The sequence below is a fragment of the Hemiscyllium ocellatum genome, chromosome 3 (genome assembly GCF_020745735.1).
Source record: "Hemiscyllium ocellatum isolate sHemOce1 chromosome 3, sHemOce1.pat.X.cur, whole genome shotgun sequence".
NCBI lineage: Eukaryota > Metazoa > Chordata > Chondrichthyes > Orectolobiformes > Hemiscylliidae > Hemiscyllium > Hemiscyllium ocellatum.
Window position 1 is genome coordinate 72,623,253 of NC_083403.1, and position 22,340 is coordinate 72,645,592.

Genomic DNA, 22,340 nt, shown 5'->3' on the forward strand with positions numbered 1-22,340 from the left:
ATTTAGACAGACACATGAACAGACAAGCAATAGAAGGATACAGACTATGCACAGCTAGCGAGGATTAGTTTAGAATGATATCATGGCCAGTGCAGACATAATGGGCCAAAGACTCTGTTCCTTTGTTGTCCTATTTAATGTTCTGAGTTCAAAAGCCTCTGGACTCTTAAAAAAAAGACATCAGATCTGAAGAGGGGTCACTGGATCCAGAACGTTAACTCTGCTTTCTCTCCACAGATGCTAACCTGCTGAGTTTTTCCAGAATGTTCTTACTTTTGTTTCTGAGTTCCAGCATCTGCAGTTCTTTTTTTTACTAAAAAGCCATCATGTCTCTCTGTTGAGAAGTAATAGGAGGGTACCTTGCTATTCTCATTCATCATTTGTCCATAAGCTACTGCCTCTTAACTAATAACTGATAGATTGAACCATTAGTGTGCCTACAGCCCTGTGTTGCAGAAAACAAAATCGAAGGGACTTGGAAATTAAGAAAATCAGAGTTCAGAATGACTTAAAAAAGCAAAAGGACATCTAATTGAATCCGGAAAGCTGGTGCTATTGAACTGTGTTCCCCTATTTTCTCCATATATAAAATCTGTTTTATTTTTATCCATATCTGTCAGTATGTGCATGTAGAGATTTAGCAAAGTTTAGTTATAAATTGGCAATTAATATTCTGTTTGCTTGTGGTTAAAACTGATTTTGTTGTTGTCAATGTTTGTTTCCAGTTAAGTACAGAAAGCTGGTCAATACTTCCAATCAACCTGAGTGCATCAGGAATATTGAGGATTTTCAGTAATTTGATTAAATCTCTCAGGTTTGTGATGACCCGGGGGTGGTGGGCTCCAGTATCAACGCATTTTCCTAAGTGTCCTTGTCCCAAGAGAACGATTTGGTCCATCGACTCTATGGGCTCTTTCGAAGGGGAACATTAGTTTATTGCTGCCTTGCAGTCATGACAACTGGAAACCATGATATATATTTTTTAATAAATGGTGTTTCTGGCAAGAGGCCGGAGCTCAATGTTAGCTCACGTTGGATTATGTTCAATTGCGCCTTATAAGTAACACCTAACGCGTTGCATTGATTTAAACCGAATGGATGTGATCCAACCGCAAACGTTTGCAGGTGCATCTAGTGCTCCGTGGTACAGTCCAGGGCGCCGGCTCTGATCCGGACTTCATCCTCGAAAGCAGAAATCACGCTTTCAACTATTGGGAATGTTCCAACTTCAGCTTCATTGCTGAGATTTTATTGGAATTATGTGACCGTCAAAGAAAAAAGTCCGCAATTTGAATATTAAACGCACGCAATGAAATGCTGGTAATGTATTCGACTGCACCAGGGAGGGGCACCTGTTCTATGGAAGATATAGGTCATTAGGGTTAAACATTTCTTTCGCTGCAATAAAATCCATCCGTAATAAAAATGTCTGGAAACGATTATAATTGATAGCCATCGCGTTCATTAAGAGAAACCAGGTATTTAAGCCAAGGAGGAGTGAGGAATGAAATGTATTTTTGAACCCAGATCTGTGTCAAATTGATCAACATGAATAATAGCAAAAGCTTTACCGCCCGCGAAAGGTCACCCTGTCATTAAATCGCAGATTCATTTTCCAAGTGGGAACCTGTCACTCCTGACTGAGTTGATTTTTTTTCTGGTGGTGAGGATGTAAAAACAAAACAAGGGAGGGGATTGGGCTCTTCGCTTTAAGCAATAAACGAGATGAGCAGTGGGGCTGCTGGCGGTGAGAGCAGGTGCTGAGCATCTGATATCCTGCTCGCTTTCTGTCTCCAGCCATTGTGTCCGCCCAGCTTTCCGATCCTCACTTTCCCCAGCACCTCCAGCACTGACGTAAAGCCGATAGGACGCAGCAGCAGGACGCCGAGTCATTCAAACAAAACAACAGAAAACACACACACACACATGCACACACTGGTGAAGATGTACAGCACGAGTGAACCGCTGAAAGTCGACGTTAAGCTGTGAGCAGCCACCGTGTGAGCAGCTTGTGATAACACAGTGGCTGGGAATTGAAATGACTCTTGCTGCAGGGTGCCGCATTGCCTGGATAATGGTAGGAACCGTATTCTGCAATTTGAAGCTTGTTATATTGATCTGAGTTACATCCAGTAACACCACATGCGTGGGACTGCGCCTGGGGTTTTAGCCTTGGGTTAACGCGACTACTGGGGAACCGAGTACCGTTATTTTTTTTGGACATTTCGATCGGATCCACTCGTTTACCAAATCAAAAATAAAAGGACAAGAAATGATCATCGGAAGCTGAAAAGGCAGATTGGCTCGCCGCTCGCTCCCCGCATCAGGAAAGCTCTAACCCTGCACATCTCACAAAGGGAATAGGAGAACAATGACTCATTTGCAAGCCGGGCTGTCTCCAGAAACTCTGGAAAAAGCTAAGGTGGAGCTGAATGAGAATCCAGACACCTTACATCAGGATATCCAGGAAGTAAGAGATATGATTATCACCCGGCCGGACATCGGCTTCCTTCGGACTGATGATGCTTTCATCTTAAGGTTCCTCAGAGCTCGAAAGTTTAACCATTTCGAGGCATTCCGCCTCCTTGCTCAGTATTTTGAGTATCGTCAGCAGAACCTGGACATGTTCAAGAACTTCAAAGCCACCGACCCAGGGATCAAACAGGCGCTGAAGGATGGCTTCCCTGGAGTGCTTTCTAACCTGGATCATTTTGGCAGGAAAATCTTGGTCCTCTTCGCTTCCAACTGGGACCAGAGCAGGTACAAGGCTGAATAGAAGATTCTGATCACCCTGAACGAGCACTATTGGGTGTGACTTAGTTCCAGTTCAGCTTGAATGACATTAAAAATTTCCCAGTTAATATTAGGCTTTTGTACAAATGTGTATCACCGCTACCTCTGGCCTACCTCCAGTCGAATTGTGACAGGGTAAAACAAATCATTAAATAACCGCCCTTTAACGATTATATAAAGGGAAAAAACCTCCCAAAATCCTGATAAAAAAATTCGAGGTGTAAGTTACTAAAAAAAAACGTATGTATTACTGAACTCAACCTATTAATAGCAAATGATGCTCATATGAAATAATACAGTACAATAGACTTGGCAAGGAAAATGTACCTGGGTGATTTAAAATCCAGTCGTCAAATTAGTTAGAATGCTTTATTATATGACATCAGCAAACCTGTATTAATCATCACTCTCATACTAACATTCCCTCTCCTCCACCCTCATTCTATCACCCACACTCTCTCCACCCTCATTCTATCACTCTCCTTCTCTCCACCCTCATTCTATAAACCAACACACTGTCCCTCCACCCTCATTCTATCACCGACACTCTCTCCCCACCCTCATTCTATCACCAACTTCCTTCCACTCTTATTCTATCACCAACACTCTCTCTCCACCCTCATCTATCACCAACACTCTCTCCACTCTCATTCTATCACCGACATTCTCTCACTATCCTCATTCTATCACCAACACACTCTCAATCTTCATTCTATCACCATCACTCTTTCCCCACCCTCATTCTATCACCAACTCTCCCTCCACTCTTATTCTATCACCAACACACTCTCTCCACCCTCATTCAATCACTGACATTCTCTCTCAACCCTTATTCTATCACCAAGGGACTCACCAACCTCATTCTATTACCGACACTCTCTCCCTCCACACTCATTCTTTCACCAACACTGTCTCCACTCTCATTCTATCACCGACACTCTCTCGCAACCCTCATTCTATCACCAATGCACTCTCTACCCACATTCTATCACTGACACTCTCTCTCCACCCTCATTATATCAGCAACACTCTCTCCACCCTCATTCTATCACCAATACTCTCTCCCTCCACCCACATTCTATCACCAACAATCTCTCTCTCCACCCTCATTCTATCACCAACACACTCTCCACTCTCATTCTTTTACCGATACTCTCTCTCCACCCTCATTCTATCACCGACACTCTCTCCACGCTCATTTCATCACCAACACACTCTTCACCCTCATTATATCACCGACACTCTCCCTCTCCACCCTCGTTCTATCACCGACACTCACACCACTCTCATTATATCACCGACACACCCCCTCCACCCTCATTCTATCACCAACACACTCTCTCTCCACACCCATTCTATAACCAACACTCTCTCCACTTTCTTCTATCACCGACAATCTGCCTCCACTCTCATTCTATCACCAACACACTCTCCAACCTCAATCTATCACCAACATTCTCTCTCTCCACCCTCATTCTATCAAAGACACTCTCACAAATCTTACACTATCACTGACACTCTCTCCACCCTCATATCACCAACACTCTCTCCACTCTCATTCTGTCACCAACACTCTCTCTCCATCCTCATTCTATCACTAACACTCTTTCTCCACCCTCATTCTATCACCAACACGCTCTCTCCACCCTCATCATATCACCAACACTCTCTCCGTGCTTATTCTAACACTGCCATTCTCTCTCTCCACACACATTCTATCACCAACACTCTCTCCACCCTCATTATATCATCAACACTCTCTCTCCACCCACATTTGATCACCAACACTCTTTCCACCCTTATTCTATCACTGACACTCTCTTTCTCTCCACCCTCATTCTATCACCAACTCTCCCTCCACTCTTATTCTATCACCAACACACTCTCTCTCCACCCTCATTCTATCACTGACATTCTCTCTCAACCCTTATTCTATCACCAATGGACACTCTCTCCCTCCACCCTCATTCTTTCACCAACACTGTCTCCACTCACATTCTATCACCGACACTCTCTCGCAACCCTCATTCTATCACCAATGCACTCTCTACCCACATTCTATCACTGACACTCTCTCTCCACCCTCATTATATCAGCAACACTCTCTCCACCCTCATTCTATCACCAATACTCTCTCCCTCCACCCACATTCTATCACCAACAATCTCTCTCTCCACCCTCATTCTATCACCAACACTCTCTCCACTCTCATTCTTTTACCGATACTCTCTCTCCACCCTCATTCTATCACCAAAACCATCTCTCCACCCTCATTCTATCACCAACACACTCTCTTCACCCTCATTCTACGATCAACACACTCTCTCTCCATCCTCATTTTATCACCAACACACTCTCCACCTTCATTCTATCGCCAACACTCTCTCCACTTTCTTCTATCACTGACACTCTCCCTCCACTCTCATTCTATCACCAACACACTCTGCAACCTCATTCTATCACCAACACTCTCTCCACCCTCAATCTATCACCAACATTCTCTCTCTCCACCCTCATTCTATCAAAGACACTCTCACAAATCTTACACTATCACCAACACTCTCTCCACCCTCATTATATCACCAACACTCTCTCCACTCTCATTCTGTCACCAACACTCTCTCTCCACCATCATTCCATCATGGACCTTCTCTCTCCACCCTCATTCTATCACCAACACTCTCTCTCCATCCTCATTCTATCACCAACACTCTCTATCCACCCTCATTCTATCACCAACATACTCTCTCAACTCTCATTATATCATCAACACGCTCTCTCCACCCTCATCATATCACCAACACTCTCTCCGCCCTTATTCTAACACCGACATTCTCTCTCTCCACACACATTCTATCACCAACATGACCTCCACCTTCATTATATCATCAACACTCTCTCCACCCTCATTATATCACCAACACTCTCTCTCCACCCACATTTGATCACCAACACTCTTTCCACCCTTATTCTATCACCGATACTCTCTCTCTCCACACTCATTCTGTCACCAGCACTCTCTCCACCCTCATTATATCACCAACACTCTCTCTCCACCCTCATCATATCACCAACACTCTCTCCACCCTTATTCTAACACCAACACTCTCTCCACCCTCATTTGATCACCAACACTCTCTCTACCCTTATTCTATCACCGACACTCTCTCTCTCCACTCTCATTCTGTCACCAACACTGTCTCCACCCTCATTATATCACCAACACTCTCTCTCCATCCTCATTCTATCACCAACACACTCTCTCCATCCTCATTTTATCACCAACACTCTCTCTCCATCTTCATTCTATCACCAATATTCTCTCTCCACCGTCATCATATCACCAACACTCTCTCCACCCTAATTCTAACACCAACACTCTCTCTCCACCCTCATTATATCACCAACACTCTCTCCACACTCATTCTATCACTGACACTCTCTTTCTCCAAACCTCATTATATCAGTGACATTCTCCCTCTCCACCCTCATTCTTGCACCGACACTCTCTCCACCCTCATTCTATCACCAACTCTCTCCATCCTCATTATATCACCAACACTCTCTCCAAACCTAAATCTATTACCAAACTCTCCATCCTCATTATATCACCAACACTCTCTCTCCAGCCTCATTCTATCACCAACACACTCTCTACCCCCATTATATCACCGACACTCTCCCTCTGCAACCTCATTCTATCATCAACACTCTCTCCACGCTCATTTCATCACCAGCAGTCTCTCCACCCTCATTCTATCACCGACACTCTCCCTCCACCCTCATTCTATCACCAACACTCCCGCCACCTCATTATAACACCGACTCTCTCTCCAAACCTAATTATAATACCAAACTTACCACCCTCATTATATCACCAACACTCTCTCCACCCTCATTCTATCACCGACACTCTCTCTCCACCCTCATTCTATCACCGACACTCTCTCTCCACCCTCATTCTATCACGGACACTCTCTCTCCATCCTCATTCTATCACCAACTCTCCCTCCACTCACATTCGCTCACCGATATACTCTCTCCACCCTCATTCTATCACCAACACGTTCTCTCCACCCTCATTAGAACACCGACACTCTCCCCAAAACCTCATTCTATCACCAACACTCTCTCCACCCTCAGTCTATCACCAACACTCTCTCCACCCTCAGTCTATCACCAACACTCTGTCCACCCTCATTATATCACCGACACTCTCTCCACGCTCATTTCATCACCAACACACTCTTCACCCTCATTATATCACCGACACTTCCCTCCACCCTCATTCTATCACCAACACACTCTCTCTCCACATCCATTCTATAACCAATACTCTCTCCACTTTCTTCTATCACCGACAATCTCCCTCCACTCTCATTCTATCACCAACACACTCTCCAACCTCAATCTATCACCAACATTCTCTCTCTCCACCCTCAATCTATCAAAGACACTCTCACAAATCTTACACTATCACTGACACTCTCTCCACCCTCATATCACCAACACTCTCTCCACTCTCATTCTGTCACCAACACTCTCTCCACCCTCATTATATCACCAACACACTCTCTCTCCACCCTCATTCTATCACTGACATTCTCCCTCCACCCTCATTCTTTCACCAACACTGTCTCCACTCTCATTCTATCACCGACACTCTCTCGCAACCCTCATTCTATCACCAATGCACTCTCTACCACATTCTATCACTGACACCCTCTCTCTACCCTCATTATATCAGCAACACTCTCTCCACCCTCATTCTATCACCAATACTCTCTCCCTCCACCCACATTCTATCACCAACAATCTCTCTCTCCACCCTCATTCTATCACCAACACTCTCTCCACCTTCATTCTATCACCAAATCCATCTCTCCACCCTCATTCTACGACCAACACACTCTCTCTCCATCCTCATTCTATCACCAACACACTCTCCACCTTCATTCTATCACCAACACTCTCTCCACTTTCTTCTATCACCGACACTCTCCCTCCACTCTCATTCTATCACCAACACACTCTCCAACCTCATTCTATCACCAACATTCTCTCTCTCCACCCTCATTCTATCAAAGGCACTCTCACAAATCTTACACTATCACCAACACTCTCTCCACCCTCATTATATCACCAACACTCTCTCCACTCCCAATCTGTCACCAACACTCTCTCTCCAGCATCATTCCATCACGGACCTTCTCTCTCCACCCTCATTCTATCACCAACACTCTCTCTCCACCCTCATTCTATCACCAACATGCTCTCTCAACCCTCATTATATCATCAACACGCTCTCTCCACCCTGATCATATCACCAACACTCTCTCCGCCCTTATTCTAACACCGACATTCTCTCTCTCCACACACATTCTATCACCAACACGACCTCCACCTTCATTATATCATCAACACTCTCTCCACCCTCATTATATCACCAACACTCTCTCTCCACCCACATTTGATCACCAACACTCTTTCCACCCTTATTCTATCACCGACACACTCTCTCTCCACACTCATTCTGTCACCAGCACTCTCTCCACCCTCATTATATCACGAACACTCTCTCTCCACCCTCATTTTATCACCAACACTCTCTCTCCATCCTCATTCTATCACCAACACTCTCTCTCCACCCTCATCATATCACCAACACTCTCTCTCAACCCTCATTTTATCACCAACATTCTCTCTCCACCATCATTCCATCACGGACCTTCTCTCTCCACCCTCATTCTATCACCAACACACTCTCTTCACCCTCGTTCTACGACCAACACACTCTCTCTCCATCCTCATTCTATCACCAACACTCTCTCCACTTTCTACTATCACCGACACTCTCCCTCCACTCTCATTCTATCACCAACACACTCTCCAACCTCATTCTATCACCAACACTCTCTCCACCCTCAATCTATCACCAACATTCTCTCTCTCCACCCTCATTCTATCAAAGACACTCTCACAAATCTTACACTATCACCAACCTTACACTATCACCAACACTCTCTCCACCCTCATATCACCAACACTCTCTCCACTCTCATTCTGTCACCAACACTCTCTCTCCACCATCATTCCATCACGGACCTTCTCTCTCCACCCTCATTGTATCACCAACACTCTCTCCACCCTCATTATATCACCAACACTCTCTCCACACTCATTCTATCACTGACACTCTCTTTCTCCAAACCTCATTATATCAGCGACATTCTCCCTCTCCACCCGCATTCTTGCACCGACACTCTCTCCACCCTCATTCCATCACCAACTCTCTCCACCCTCATTATATCACCGACACTCTCTCCAAACCTAAATCTATTACCAAACTCTCCATCCTCATTATATCACCAACACTCTCTCTCCAGCCTCATTCTATCACCAACACTCTCTCTACCCCCATTATATCACCAACACTCTCCCTCTACACCCTCATTCTATCATCGACATTCTCTCTCCACCTTCATTATATCACCGACACTCTCTCCACGCTCATTTCATCACCAGCAGTCTCTCCACCCTCATTATATCACCAACACTCCCCCCACCTCATTATAACACCGACTCTCTCTCCAAACCTAATTATATCACCAAACTCTCCACCCTCATTATATCACCAACACTCTCTCCACCCTCATTCTATCACCGACACTCTCTCTCCATCCTCATTCTATCACCAACTCTCCCTCCACTCACATTCGCTCACTAACATACTCTCTCCACCCTCATTCTATCACCAACACGTTCTCTCCACCCTCATTAGAACACCGACACTCTCCCCAAAACCTCATTCTATCACCAACACTCTCTCCACCCTCAGTCTATCACCGACACTCTCTCCACGCTCATTTCATCACCAACACACTCTTCACCCTCATTATATCACCGACACTCTCCCTCTCCACCCTCGTTCTATCACCGACACTCACTCCACCCTCATTATATCACCGACACTCCCCCTCCACCCTCATTCTATCACCAACACACTCTCTCTCCACACCCATTCTATAACCAACACTCTCTCCACTTTCTTCTATCACCGACACTCTCCCTCCACTCTCATTCTATCACCAACACACTCTCCAACCTCATTCTATCTCCAACACTCTCCCCACCCTCAATCTATCACCAACATACTCCCTCTCCACCCTCATTCTATCAAAGACACTCTCACAAATCTTACACTGTCACCAACACTCTCTCCACCCTCATATCACCAACACTCTCTCCACTCTAATTCTGTCACCAACACTCTCTCTCCACCATCATTCCATCATGGACCTTCTCTCTCCATCCTCATCATATCACCAACACTCTCTCTGCGCTTATTCTAACACCGACATTCTCTCTCTCCACACACATTCTATCACCAACACTCTATCCACCCTCATTATATCATCAACACTCTCTCTCCACCCACATTTGATCACCAACACTCTTTCCACCCTTATTCTATCACTGACACTCTCTTTCTCTCCACACTCATTCTGTCACCAACACGCTCTCCACCCTCTTTCTTTCACCATCTCTCCCTCCACTCTTATTCTATCACCAACACACACTCCACCCTCATTCTATCACTGACATTCTCTCTCAACCCTTATTCTATCACCAATGGACACTCTCTCCCTCCACCCTCATTCTTTCACCAACACTCTCCACTCTCATTCTATCACCGACACTCTCTCGCAACCCTCATTCTATCACCAATGCCCTCTCTACCCACATTCTATCACTGACACTCTCTCTCCACCCTCATTATATCAGCAACACTCTCTCCACCCTCATTCTATCTCCAATACTCTCTCCCTCCACCCACATTCTATCACCAACAATCTCTCTCTCCACCCTCATTCTATCACCAACACACTCTCCACTCTCATTCTTTTACCGATACTCTCTCTCCACCCTCATTCTATCACCAAAACCATCTCTCCACTTTCATTCTACGACCAACACACACTCTCTCCATCCTCATTATATCACCAACACTTTCTCTCCACTCACATTTGATCACCAACACTCTTTCCACCCTTATTCTATCACCGACACACTCTCTCTCCACACTCATTCTGTCACCAGCACTCTCTCCACCCTCATTTTATCACCAACATTCTCTCTCCACCATCATTCCATCACGGTCCTTCTCTCTCCACCCTCATTCTATCACCAACACACTCTCTTCACCCTCGTTCTACGACCAACACACTCTCTCTCCATCCTCATTCTATCACCAACACACTCTCCACCTTCATTCTATCACCAACACTCTCTCCACTTTCTACTATCACCGACACTCTCCCTCCACTCTCATTCTATCACCAACACTCTCTCCACTTTCTTCTATCACCGACACTCTCCCTCCACTCTCATTCTATCACCAACACTCTCTCCACCCTCAATCTATCACCAACATTCTCTCTCTCCACCCTCATTCTATCAAAGACACTCTCACAAATCTTACACTATCACCAACCTTACACTATCACCAACACTCTCTCCACCCTCATTATATCACCAACACTCTCTCCACCCTTATTCTATCACCGACACTCTCTCTCTCCACCCTCATTGTATCACCAACACTCTCTCCACCCTCATTATATCACCAACACTCTCTCCACACTCATTCTATCACTGACACTCTCTTTCTCCAAACCTCATTATATCAGCGACATTCTCCCTCTCCACCCGCATTCTTGCACCGACACTCTCTCCACCCTCATTCCATCACCAACTCTCTCCACCCTCATTATATCACCGACACTCTCTCCAAACCTAAATCTATTACCAAACTCTCCATCCTCATTATATCACCAACACTCTCTCTCCAGCCTCATTCTATCACCAACACACTCTCTACCCCCATTATATCACCAACACTCTCCCTCTACACCCTCATTCTATCATCGACATTCTCTCTCCACCTTCATTATATCACCGACACTCTCTCCACGCTCATTTCATCACCAGCAGTCTCTCCACCCTCATTATATCACCAACACTCCCCCCACCTCATTATAACACCGACTCTCTCCAAACCTAATTATATCACCAAACTCTCCACCCTCATTATATCACCAACACTCTCTCCACCCTCATTCTATCACCGACACTCTCTCTCCACCCTCATTCTATCACCAACACGTTCTCTCCACCCTCATTAGAACACCGACACTCTCCCCAAAACCTCATTCTATCACCAACAGTCTCTCCACCCTCAGTCTATCACCAACACTCTCTCCACCCTCATTATATCACCGACACACTCTCCACGCTCATTTCATCACCAACACACTCTTCACCCTCATTATATCACCGACACTCTCCCTCTCCACCCTCGTTCTATCACCGACACTCACTCCACCCTCATTATATCACCGACACTCCCCCTCCACCCTCATTCTATCACCAACACACACTCTCTCCACACCCATTCTATAACCAACACTCTCTCCACTTTCTTCTATCACCGACACTCTCCCTCCACTCTCATTCTATCACCAACACTCTCTCCATCCTCATTCTATCACCAATATTCTCTCTCCACCCTCATTCTATCACCAACACACTCTCTTCACCCTCATTCTACGACCAACACACTCTGTTTCCATCCTCATTCTATCACCAACACACTCTCCACCTTCATTCTATCACGAACACTCTCTCCACTTTCTTCTATCACTGACACTCTCCCTCCACTCTCATTCTACCACCAACACTCTCTCCACTTTCTTCTATCACCGACACTCTCCCTCCACTCTCATTCTATCACCAACACACTCTCCAACCTCATTATATCACCGACACTCTTTCCACCCTTATTCTATCACCGATACTCTCGCTCTCCACACTCATTCTGTCACCAGCACTCTCTCCACCCTCATTATAACACCAACACTCTCTCTCCACCCTCATTTTATCACCAACACTCTCTCTCCATCCTCATTCTATAACCAATATTCTCTCTCCACCCTCATCATATCACGAACACTCTCTCCACCCTTATTCTATCACCGACACACTCTCTCTCCACCCTCATTGTATCACCAACACTCTCTCCACCCTCATTATATCACCAACACTCTCTCCACACTCATTCTATCACTGACACTCTCTTTCTCCAAACCTCATTATATCAGCGACATTCTCCCTCTCCACCCGCATTCTTGCACCGACACTCTCTCCACCCTCATTCCATCACCAACTCTCTCCACCCTCATTATATCACCGACACTCTCTCCAAACCTAAATCTATTACCAAACTCTCCATCCTCATTATATCACCAACACTCTCTCTCCAGCCTCATTCTATCACCAACACACTCTCTACCCCCATTATATCACCAACACTCTCCCTCTGCACCCTCATTCTATCATCGACATTCTCTCTCCACCTTCATTATATCACCGACACTCTCTCCACGCTCATTTCATCACCAGCAATCTCTCCACCCTCATTATATCACCGACACTCTCTGTCCACTCTCATTCTATCACCGACACTCTCCCTCCACCCTCATTCTATCACCAACACTCCCCCCACCTCATTTTAACACCGACTCTCTCTCCAAACCTAATTATATCACCAAACTCTCCACCCTCATTATATCACCAACACTCTCTCCACCCTCATTCTATCACCGACACTCTCTCTCCATCCTCATTCTATCACCAACTCTCCCTCCACTCACATTCGCTCACCAACATACTCTCTCCACCCTCATTCTATCACCAACACGTTCTCTCCACCCTCATTAGAACACCGACACTCTCCCCAAAACCTCATTCTATCACCAACACTCTCTCCACCCTCAGTCTATCACCAACACTCTCTCTACCCTCATTACATCACCGACACTCTCTCCACGCTCATTTCATCACCAACACACTCTTCACCCTCATTATATCACCGACACTCTCCCTCTCCACCCTCGTTCTATCACCGACACTCACTCCACCCTCATTATATCACCGACACTCCCCCTCCACCCTTATTCTATCACCAACACACTCTCTCTCCACACCCATTCTATAACCAACACTCTCTCCACTTTCTTCTATCACCGACACTCTCCCTCCACTCTCATTCTATCACCAACACACTCTCCAACCTCATTCTATCTCCAACACTCTCCCCACCCTCAATCTATCACCAACATTCTCTCTCTCCACCCTCATTCTATCAGAGACACTCTCACAAATCTTACACTGTCACTGACACTCTCTCCACCCTCATATCACCAACACTCTCTCCACTCTAATTCTGTCACCAACACTCTCTCTCCACCATCATTCCATCATGGACCTTCTCTCTCCACCCTCATTCTATCACCAACACTCTCTCTCCATCCACATTCTATCACTAACACTCTCTCTCCACCCTCATTCTATCACCAACACGCTCTCTCCACCCTCATCATATCACCAACACTCTCTCCGCGCTTATTCTAACACCGACATTCTCTCTCTCCACACACATTCTATCACCAACACTCTCTCCACCCTCATTATATCATCAACACTCTCTCTCCACCCACATTTGATCACCAACACTCTTTCCACCCTTATTCTATCACCGACACTCTCTTTCTCTCCACACTCATTCTGTCACCAACACGCTCTCCACCCTCATTCTTTCACCAACTCTCCCTCCACTCTTATTCTATCACCAACACACTCTCTCTCCACCCTCATTCTATCACTGACATTCTCTCTCAACCCTTATTCTATCACCAATGCACTCTCTACCCACATTCTATCACTGACACTCTCTCTCCACCCTCATTATATCAGCAACACTCTCTCCACCCTCATTCTATCACCAATACTCTCTCCCTCCACCCACATTCTATCACCAACAATCTCTCTCTCCACCCTCATTCTATCACCAACACTCTCTCCACTCTCATTCTTTTACCGATACTCTCTCTCCACCCTCATTCTATCACCAAAACCATCTCTCCACCCTCATTCTACGACCAACACACTCTCTCTCCATCCTCATTCTATCACCAACACACTCTCCACCTTCATTCTATCACCAACACTCTCTCCACTTTCTTCTATCACCGACACTCTCCCTCCACTCTCATTCTATCACCAACACACTCTCCAACCTCATTCTATCACCAACACTCTCTCCACCCTCAATCTATCACCAACATTCTCTCTCTCCACCCTCATTCTATCAAAGACACTCTCACAAATCTTACACTATCACCAACACTCTCTCCATCCTCATTATATCGCCAACACTCTCTCCACTCTCTTTCTATCACCAACACTCTCTCTCCACCTTCATGCTATCACCAACATTCTCTCTCAACCCTCATTATATCATCAACACGCTCTCTCCACCCGCATCATATCACCAACACTCTCTCCGCCCTTATTCTAACACCGACATTCTCTCTCTCCACACACATTCTATCACCAACATGACCTCCACCTTCATTATATCACCAACACTCTCTCTCCACCGACATTTGATCACCAACACTCTTTCCACCCTTATTCTATCACCGATACTCTCTCTCTCTCCACACTCATTCTGTCACCAGCACTCTCTCCACCCTCATTATATCACCAACACTCTCTCTCCATCCTCATTCTATCACCAATATTCTCTCTCCATCCTCATCATATCACCAACACTCTCTCCACCCTTATTCTAACACCAACACTCTCTCCACCCTCATTTGATTACCAACACTCTCTCTTCCCTTATTCTATCACCGACACTCTCTCTCTCCACCCTCATTCTGTCACCAACACTGTCTCCACCCTCATTCTATCACCAACACTCTCTCTCCATCCTCATTCTTTCACCAACACACTCTCTCCATCCTCATTTTATCACCAACATACTCTCTCCATCTTCATTCTATCACCAATATTCTCTCTCCACCATCATTATATCACCAACACTCTCTCCACATTCATTCTATCACTGACACTCTCTTTCTCCAAACCTCATTATATCAGTGACATTCTCCCTCTCCACCCTCATTCTTGCACCGATACTCTCTCCACCCTCATTATATCATCAACACTCTCTCCAAACCTAAATCTATTACCAAACTCTCCATCCTCTTTCTATCACCGACACACTCTCTCCATCCTCATTCTATCACCAACTCTCCCTCCACTCACATTCTATCACCAACATACTCTCTCCACCCTCATTCTATCACCAACACGTTCTCTCCACCCTCATTAGAACACCGACACTCTCCCCAAAACCTCATTCAATCACCAACACTCTCTCCACCCTCAGTCTATCACCAACACACTCTTCACCCTCATTATATCACCGACACTCTCCCTCTCCACCCTTGTTCTATCACCGACACTCACTCCACCCTCATTATATCACCGACACTCCCCCTCCACCCTCATTCTATCACCAACACACTCTCTCTCCACGCCCATTCTATCACCGACACTCTCTCAACCCTCATTATATCACCGACACTCTCTGTCCACCCTCATTCTATCACCAACACTCCCCCCACCTCATAACACCGACTCTCTCTCCAAACCTAATTATATCACCAAACTCTCCACCCTCATTCTATCACCAACACGTTCTCTCCACCCTCATTATATCACTGACACTCTCTCCCAAACCTCAGTCTATCACCGACACTCTCTGTCCACCCTCATTCTATCACCAACACTCTCCCCACCTCATTATAACACCAACTCTCTCTCCGAACCTAATTATGTCACCAAACTCTCCACCCTCATTATATCTCCAACACTCCCTTCACCCTCATTCTATCACCAACACACTCTCTCCACCTTCATTCTATCACCAACACTCTCTCCACCCTCAGTCTATCACCAACACTCTCTCCACCCTCATTCTATCACTGACACTCTCTCCACCCTCATTATATCGCCGACACTCTCCCTCTCCACCCTCATTCTATCACTGACACTCTCTCTCCACCTTCAGTATATCACCGACACTCTCTCCACGCTCATTTCATCACCAACAGTCTCTCCACCCTCATTATATCACCGACACTCTCTCTCCACCCTCATTCTATCACGAGTACACTTAGATTGAAAGTAGACAATCATCAAAACTCTCTCTCCAACCTCATTATATCACCAACTCTCCCTCCAGCCTCATTCTATCACTGACATTCCCTTTTGCAAACCTCATTCTATCACCAACACACTGTTCACCCTGATATCACCAACACTCTCTCTCTCCAAAACTCATTGTATTACCAACACAGTCTCCACCCTCATTATATCACCGACACTCTCTTCACCCTCATTCTATCACCAACACAATCTCCACCCTCATTATATCACTGACACTCTCTCTCTCCACCCTCATTCTATCACTGACACTCTCCCTCCACACTCATTATATCACCACACCCTCCACACTCAGTATATCACCAACATTCTCTCCACCCTCATTCTATCACCGACACTCTCTCTCTCCACCCTCATTCTAACAGCAACAGGCTCTTTTCACCCTCATTCTATCACCAACACTCCCCCCACCTCATTACAACACCGACTCTCTCTCCAAACGTACTTATATCACCAAACTCTCCATCCTCATTGTATCACCAACACTCCCTTCACCCTCATTCTATCACCGACACTCTCTCTCCACCCTCATTCTATCACCAACACACTCTCTGCAACCACATTCTATCACCAACACGTTCTCTACACCCTCATTATAACACCGACACTCTCCCCAAAACCTCATTGTATCACCAACACTCTCTCCACCCTCAGTCTATCACCAACACTCTCTCCACCCTCTTTCTATCATGACACTCTATCCACCCTCATTCTACCACTGACACTCTCTTCACCCTTATTCTCCCACCGACACTCTCCCTCTCCACCCTCATTCTATCACCGACATCTCTCCACCCTCATTCTATCACCGACACTCTCTCTCCTCCTTCATTCTATCACCGACACTCTCTCTCCACCCTCATTCTATCACCAACTCTCCTTCCACCCTCATTCTATTACCAACACACTCTTTCTCCACCCACAATCTATCACCAACACGTTCTCTCCACCCTCATTATAACACCGATATTCTCCCCAAAACCTCATTCTATCACCAACACTCACTCCACCCTCATTCTATCACTGACACTCTCTCTCTCCACTCTCATTCTATCACCGACACTCTCTCCACCCTCATTCTATCACCGACACTCTCTGTCCACCCTCATTCTATCACCGACACTCTCTGTCCACCCTCATTCTATCACCAACATTCCCCCCAACTCAATATAACACCGACTCTCTCTCCAAACCTAATTATATCACCAAACTCTCCACCCTCATTATATCACCAACACTCTCTCCACCCTCATTCTATCACCGACACTCTCTCTCCACCCTCATTCTATCACCAACTCTCCCTCCACTCTCATTCTATCACCAACATACTCTCCCCACCCTCATTCTATCACCAACATGTTCTCTCCACCCTCATTCTATCACCAACACTCTCTCCAGCCTCATTCTATCACTGACACTCTCTCCACCGTTATTATCCCACCAAGACACTCTCTCCACCCTCATTATATCACCAACACTCTTTCCACCCTCATTCTATCACCGACACTCTCTCTCCATCCTCATTCTATCACCAACTCTTTCTCCACCCTCATTCTATCACCAACACGTTCTCTCCACCCTCATTAGAACACAAACACTCTCCCCAAAACCTCATTCTATCACCAACACTCTCTCCACGCTCATTTCATCACCAACACTCTCTTCACCTTCATTATATCACCGACACTCTCCCTCTCCACCCTCATTCTATCACCGACACTCACTCCACCCTCATTATATCAACGACACTCTCTCTCCACCTTCATTATAACAGCAACAGGCTCTTTTCACCCTCATTCTATCACCAACACTCCCCCCACCTCATTATAACACCAACTCTCTCTCCACCCTCTTTCTATCACTGACACTCTATCCACCCTCATTCTACTACTGACACTCTCTCCAACCTTATTATCCCACCGAGACACTCTCTCCACCCTCATTATATCACCGACACTCTCTCCACGGTTATTTCATGACTGACACTCTCTCCACCCTTATTCTCCCACCGACACTCTCCCTCTCCACCCTCATTCTATCACCGTCATCTCTCCACCCTCATTCTATCACCGACACTCTCTCTCCACCCTCATTCTATCACCAACTCTCCTTCTGCTCTCATTCTATCACCAACACACTCTCTCTACACCCACATTCTATCACCAACACGTTCTCTCCACCCTCATTATAACACCGACACTCTCCCCAAAACCTCATTCTATCACCAACACTCTCTCCACCCTCAGTCTATCACCAACACTCTCTCCACCCTCAGTCTATCACCAACACTCTCTCCACCCTCATTCTATCACTGACACATCTCTCCACCCTCATTATATCACCGACACTCTCTGTCCACCCTCATTCTATCACCAACACTCCCCCCACCTCATAACACCGACTCTCTCTCCAAACCTAATTATATCACCAAACTCTCCACCCTCATTCTATCACCGACACTCTCTCTCCACCCTCATTCTATCACCAACTCTCCCTCCACTCTCATTCTATCACCAACATACTCTCTCCACCCTCATTCTATCACCAACACGTTCTCTCCACCCTCATTATATCACTGACACTCTCTCCCAAACCTCAGTCTATCACCGACACTCTTTGTCCACCCTCATTCTATCACCAACACTCTCCCCACCTCATTATAACACCAACTCTCTCTCCGAACCTAATTATGTCACCAAACTCTCCACCCTCATTATATCACCAACACTCCCTTCACCCTCATTCTATCACCAACACACTCTCTCCACCTTCATTCTATCACCAACACTCTCTCCACCCTCAGTCTATCACCAACACTCTCTCCACCCTCATTCTATCAATGACACTTTATCCACCCTCATTCTATCACCGACACTCTCTCCACCCTCATTATATCGCCGACACTCTCCCTCTCCACCCTCATTCTATCACTGACACTCTCTCTCCACCTTCAGTATATCAACGACACTCTCTCCACGCTCATTTCATCACCAACAGACTCTCCACCCTCATTATATCACCGACACTCTCTGTCCACCCTCATTCTATCACCGACACTCTCTGTCCACCCTCATTTTATCACCAACACTCTCCCCACCTCATTATAACACCGACACTCTCTTCAAACCTAATTATATCACCAAACTCTACACCCACATTCTATCACCAACACGTTCTCTCCACCCTCATTATAACACCGACACTCTCCCCAAAACCTCATTCTATCACCAACACTCTCTCCACCCTCAGTCTATCACCAACACTCTCTCCACCCTCATTCTATCACTGACACATCTCTCCACCCTCATTATATCACCGACACTCTCTGTCCACCCTCATTCTATCACCAACACTCCCCCCACCTCATAACACCGACTCTCTCTCCAAACCTAATTATATCACCAAACTCTCCACCCTCATTCTATCACCGACACTCTCTCTCCACCCTCATTCTATCACCAACTCTCCCTCCACTCTCATTCTATCACCAACATACTCTCTCCACCCTCATTCTATCACCAACACGTTCTCTCCACCCTCATTATATCACTGACACTCTCCCACTCCACCCTCATTCTATCACCGACACTCTCCCCACCCTCAGTCCATCACCAACACACTCTCCACCCTCATTCTATCACCAACACTCTCTCCACCCTCAGTCCATCACCAACACACTCTCCACCCTCATTCTATCACCAACACTCTCTCCACCCACATTCTATCACCAACTCTCCCTCCACTCTCATTCTATCACCAACACGTTCTCTCCACCCTCATTATATCACTGACACTCTCCCCAAAACCTCATTCTATAACCAACACTCTCTCCACCCTCAGTCCATCACCAACACACTCTCCACCCTCATTCTATCACTGACACACTATCCACCCTCATTCTATCACTGACACTCTCTCCACCCTCATTCTATCACCGACACTCTCCCTCTCCACCCTCATTCTATCACCGACACTCTCTCCACGCTCATTTCATCACCAACAGTCTCTCCACCCTTATTATATCACCGACACTCTCCCACTCCACCCTCATTCTATCACCGACACTCTCCCCACCTCATTATAACACCGACTCTCTCTCCAAACCTAATTATATCACCAAACTCTCCACCCTCATTCTATCACCAACACACTCTCTCTCCACACCCATTCTATAACCAACACTCTCTCCACTTTCTTCTATCACCGACAATCTCCCTCCACTCTCATTCTATCACCAACACACTCTCCAACCTCAATCTATCACCAACATTCTCTCTCTCCACCCTCATTCTATCAAAGACACTCTCACAAATCTTACACTATCACCAACACTCTCTCCACCCTCATATCACCAACACTCTCTCCACCCTCATTATATCACCAACACTCTCTCTCCATCCACATTCTATCACTAACACTCTCTCTCCACCCTCATTCTATCACCAACACGCTCTCTCCACCCTCATCATATCACCAACACTCTCTCCGCCCTTATTCTAACACCGACATTCTCTCTCTCCACACACATTCTATCACCAACCCTCTCTCCACCCTCATTATACCATCAACACTCTCTCTCCACCCACATTTGATCACCAGCACTCTTTCCACCCTTATTCTATCACCGACACTCTCTTTCTCTCCACACTCATTCTGTCACCAACACTCTCTCCACCCTCATTATATCACCAACACTCTCTCCACCCTCATTCTATCACCAACACTCTCTCTACCCTCATTCTATCACTGACACTCTCTCCACCCTCATTCTATCACTGACACTCTCTCCACCCTTATTATCCCACCGAGACACTCTCTCCACCCTCATTCTATCATCGACACTCTGTCTCCATCCTCATTCAATCACCAACTCTCCCTCCACTCACATTCTATCACCAACACGTTCTCTCCACCCTCATTATAACACCGACACTCTCCCCAAAACCTCATTCTATCACCAACACTCTCTCCACCCTCAGTCTATCAGCAACACTCTCTCCACCCTCATTCTATCACCAACACTCCCCCCACCTCATTATAACACCAACTCTCTCTCCAAACGTACTTATATCACCAAACTCTCCACCCTCATTATATCACCAACACTCCCTTCACCCTCATTCTATCACCGACACTCTCGCTCCACCCTCATTCTATCACCAACACACACTCTCCAACCACATTCTATCACCAACACGTTCTCTACACCCTCATTATAACACTGACACTCTCCCCAAAACCTCATTCTATCACCAACACTCTCTCCACCCTCTTTCTATCACTGACACTCTATCCACCCTCATTCTACCACTGACACTCTCTCCAACCTTATTATCCCACCGAGACTCTCTCTCCACCCTCATTATATCACCGACACTCTCTCCACGCTTATTTCATCACTGACACTCTCT

The 22,340-nt window shown here is 46.0% G+C and overlaps 1 protein-coding gene across 1 annotated transcript in view; it reads left to right on the forward strand.

The window, feature by feature from the left end:
- Positions 1-2,371: 2,371 nt before the first annotated feature.
- Positions 2,372-22,340, forward strand: part of clvs2 (clavesin 2) — a 131,273-nt gene continuing 111,304 nt past the window's right edge. The window contains exon 1 of the mRNA XM_060821199.1: positions 2,372-2,760. Within this exon, the coding sequence (XP_060677182.1) occupies positions 2,372-2,760 (389 nt within the window). The remainder of the gene's footprint in view (positions 2,761-22,340) is intronic.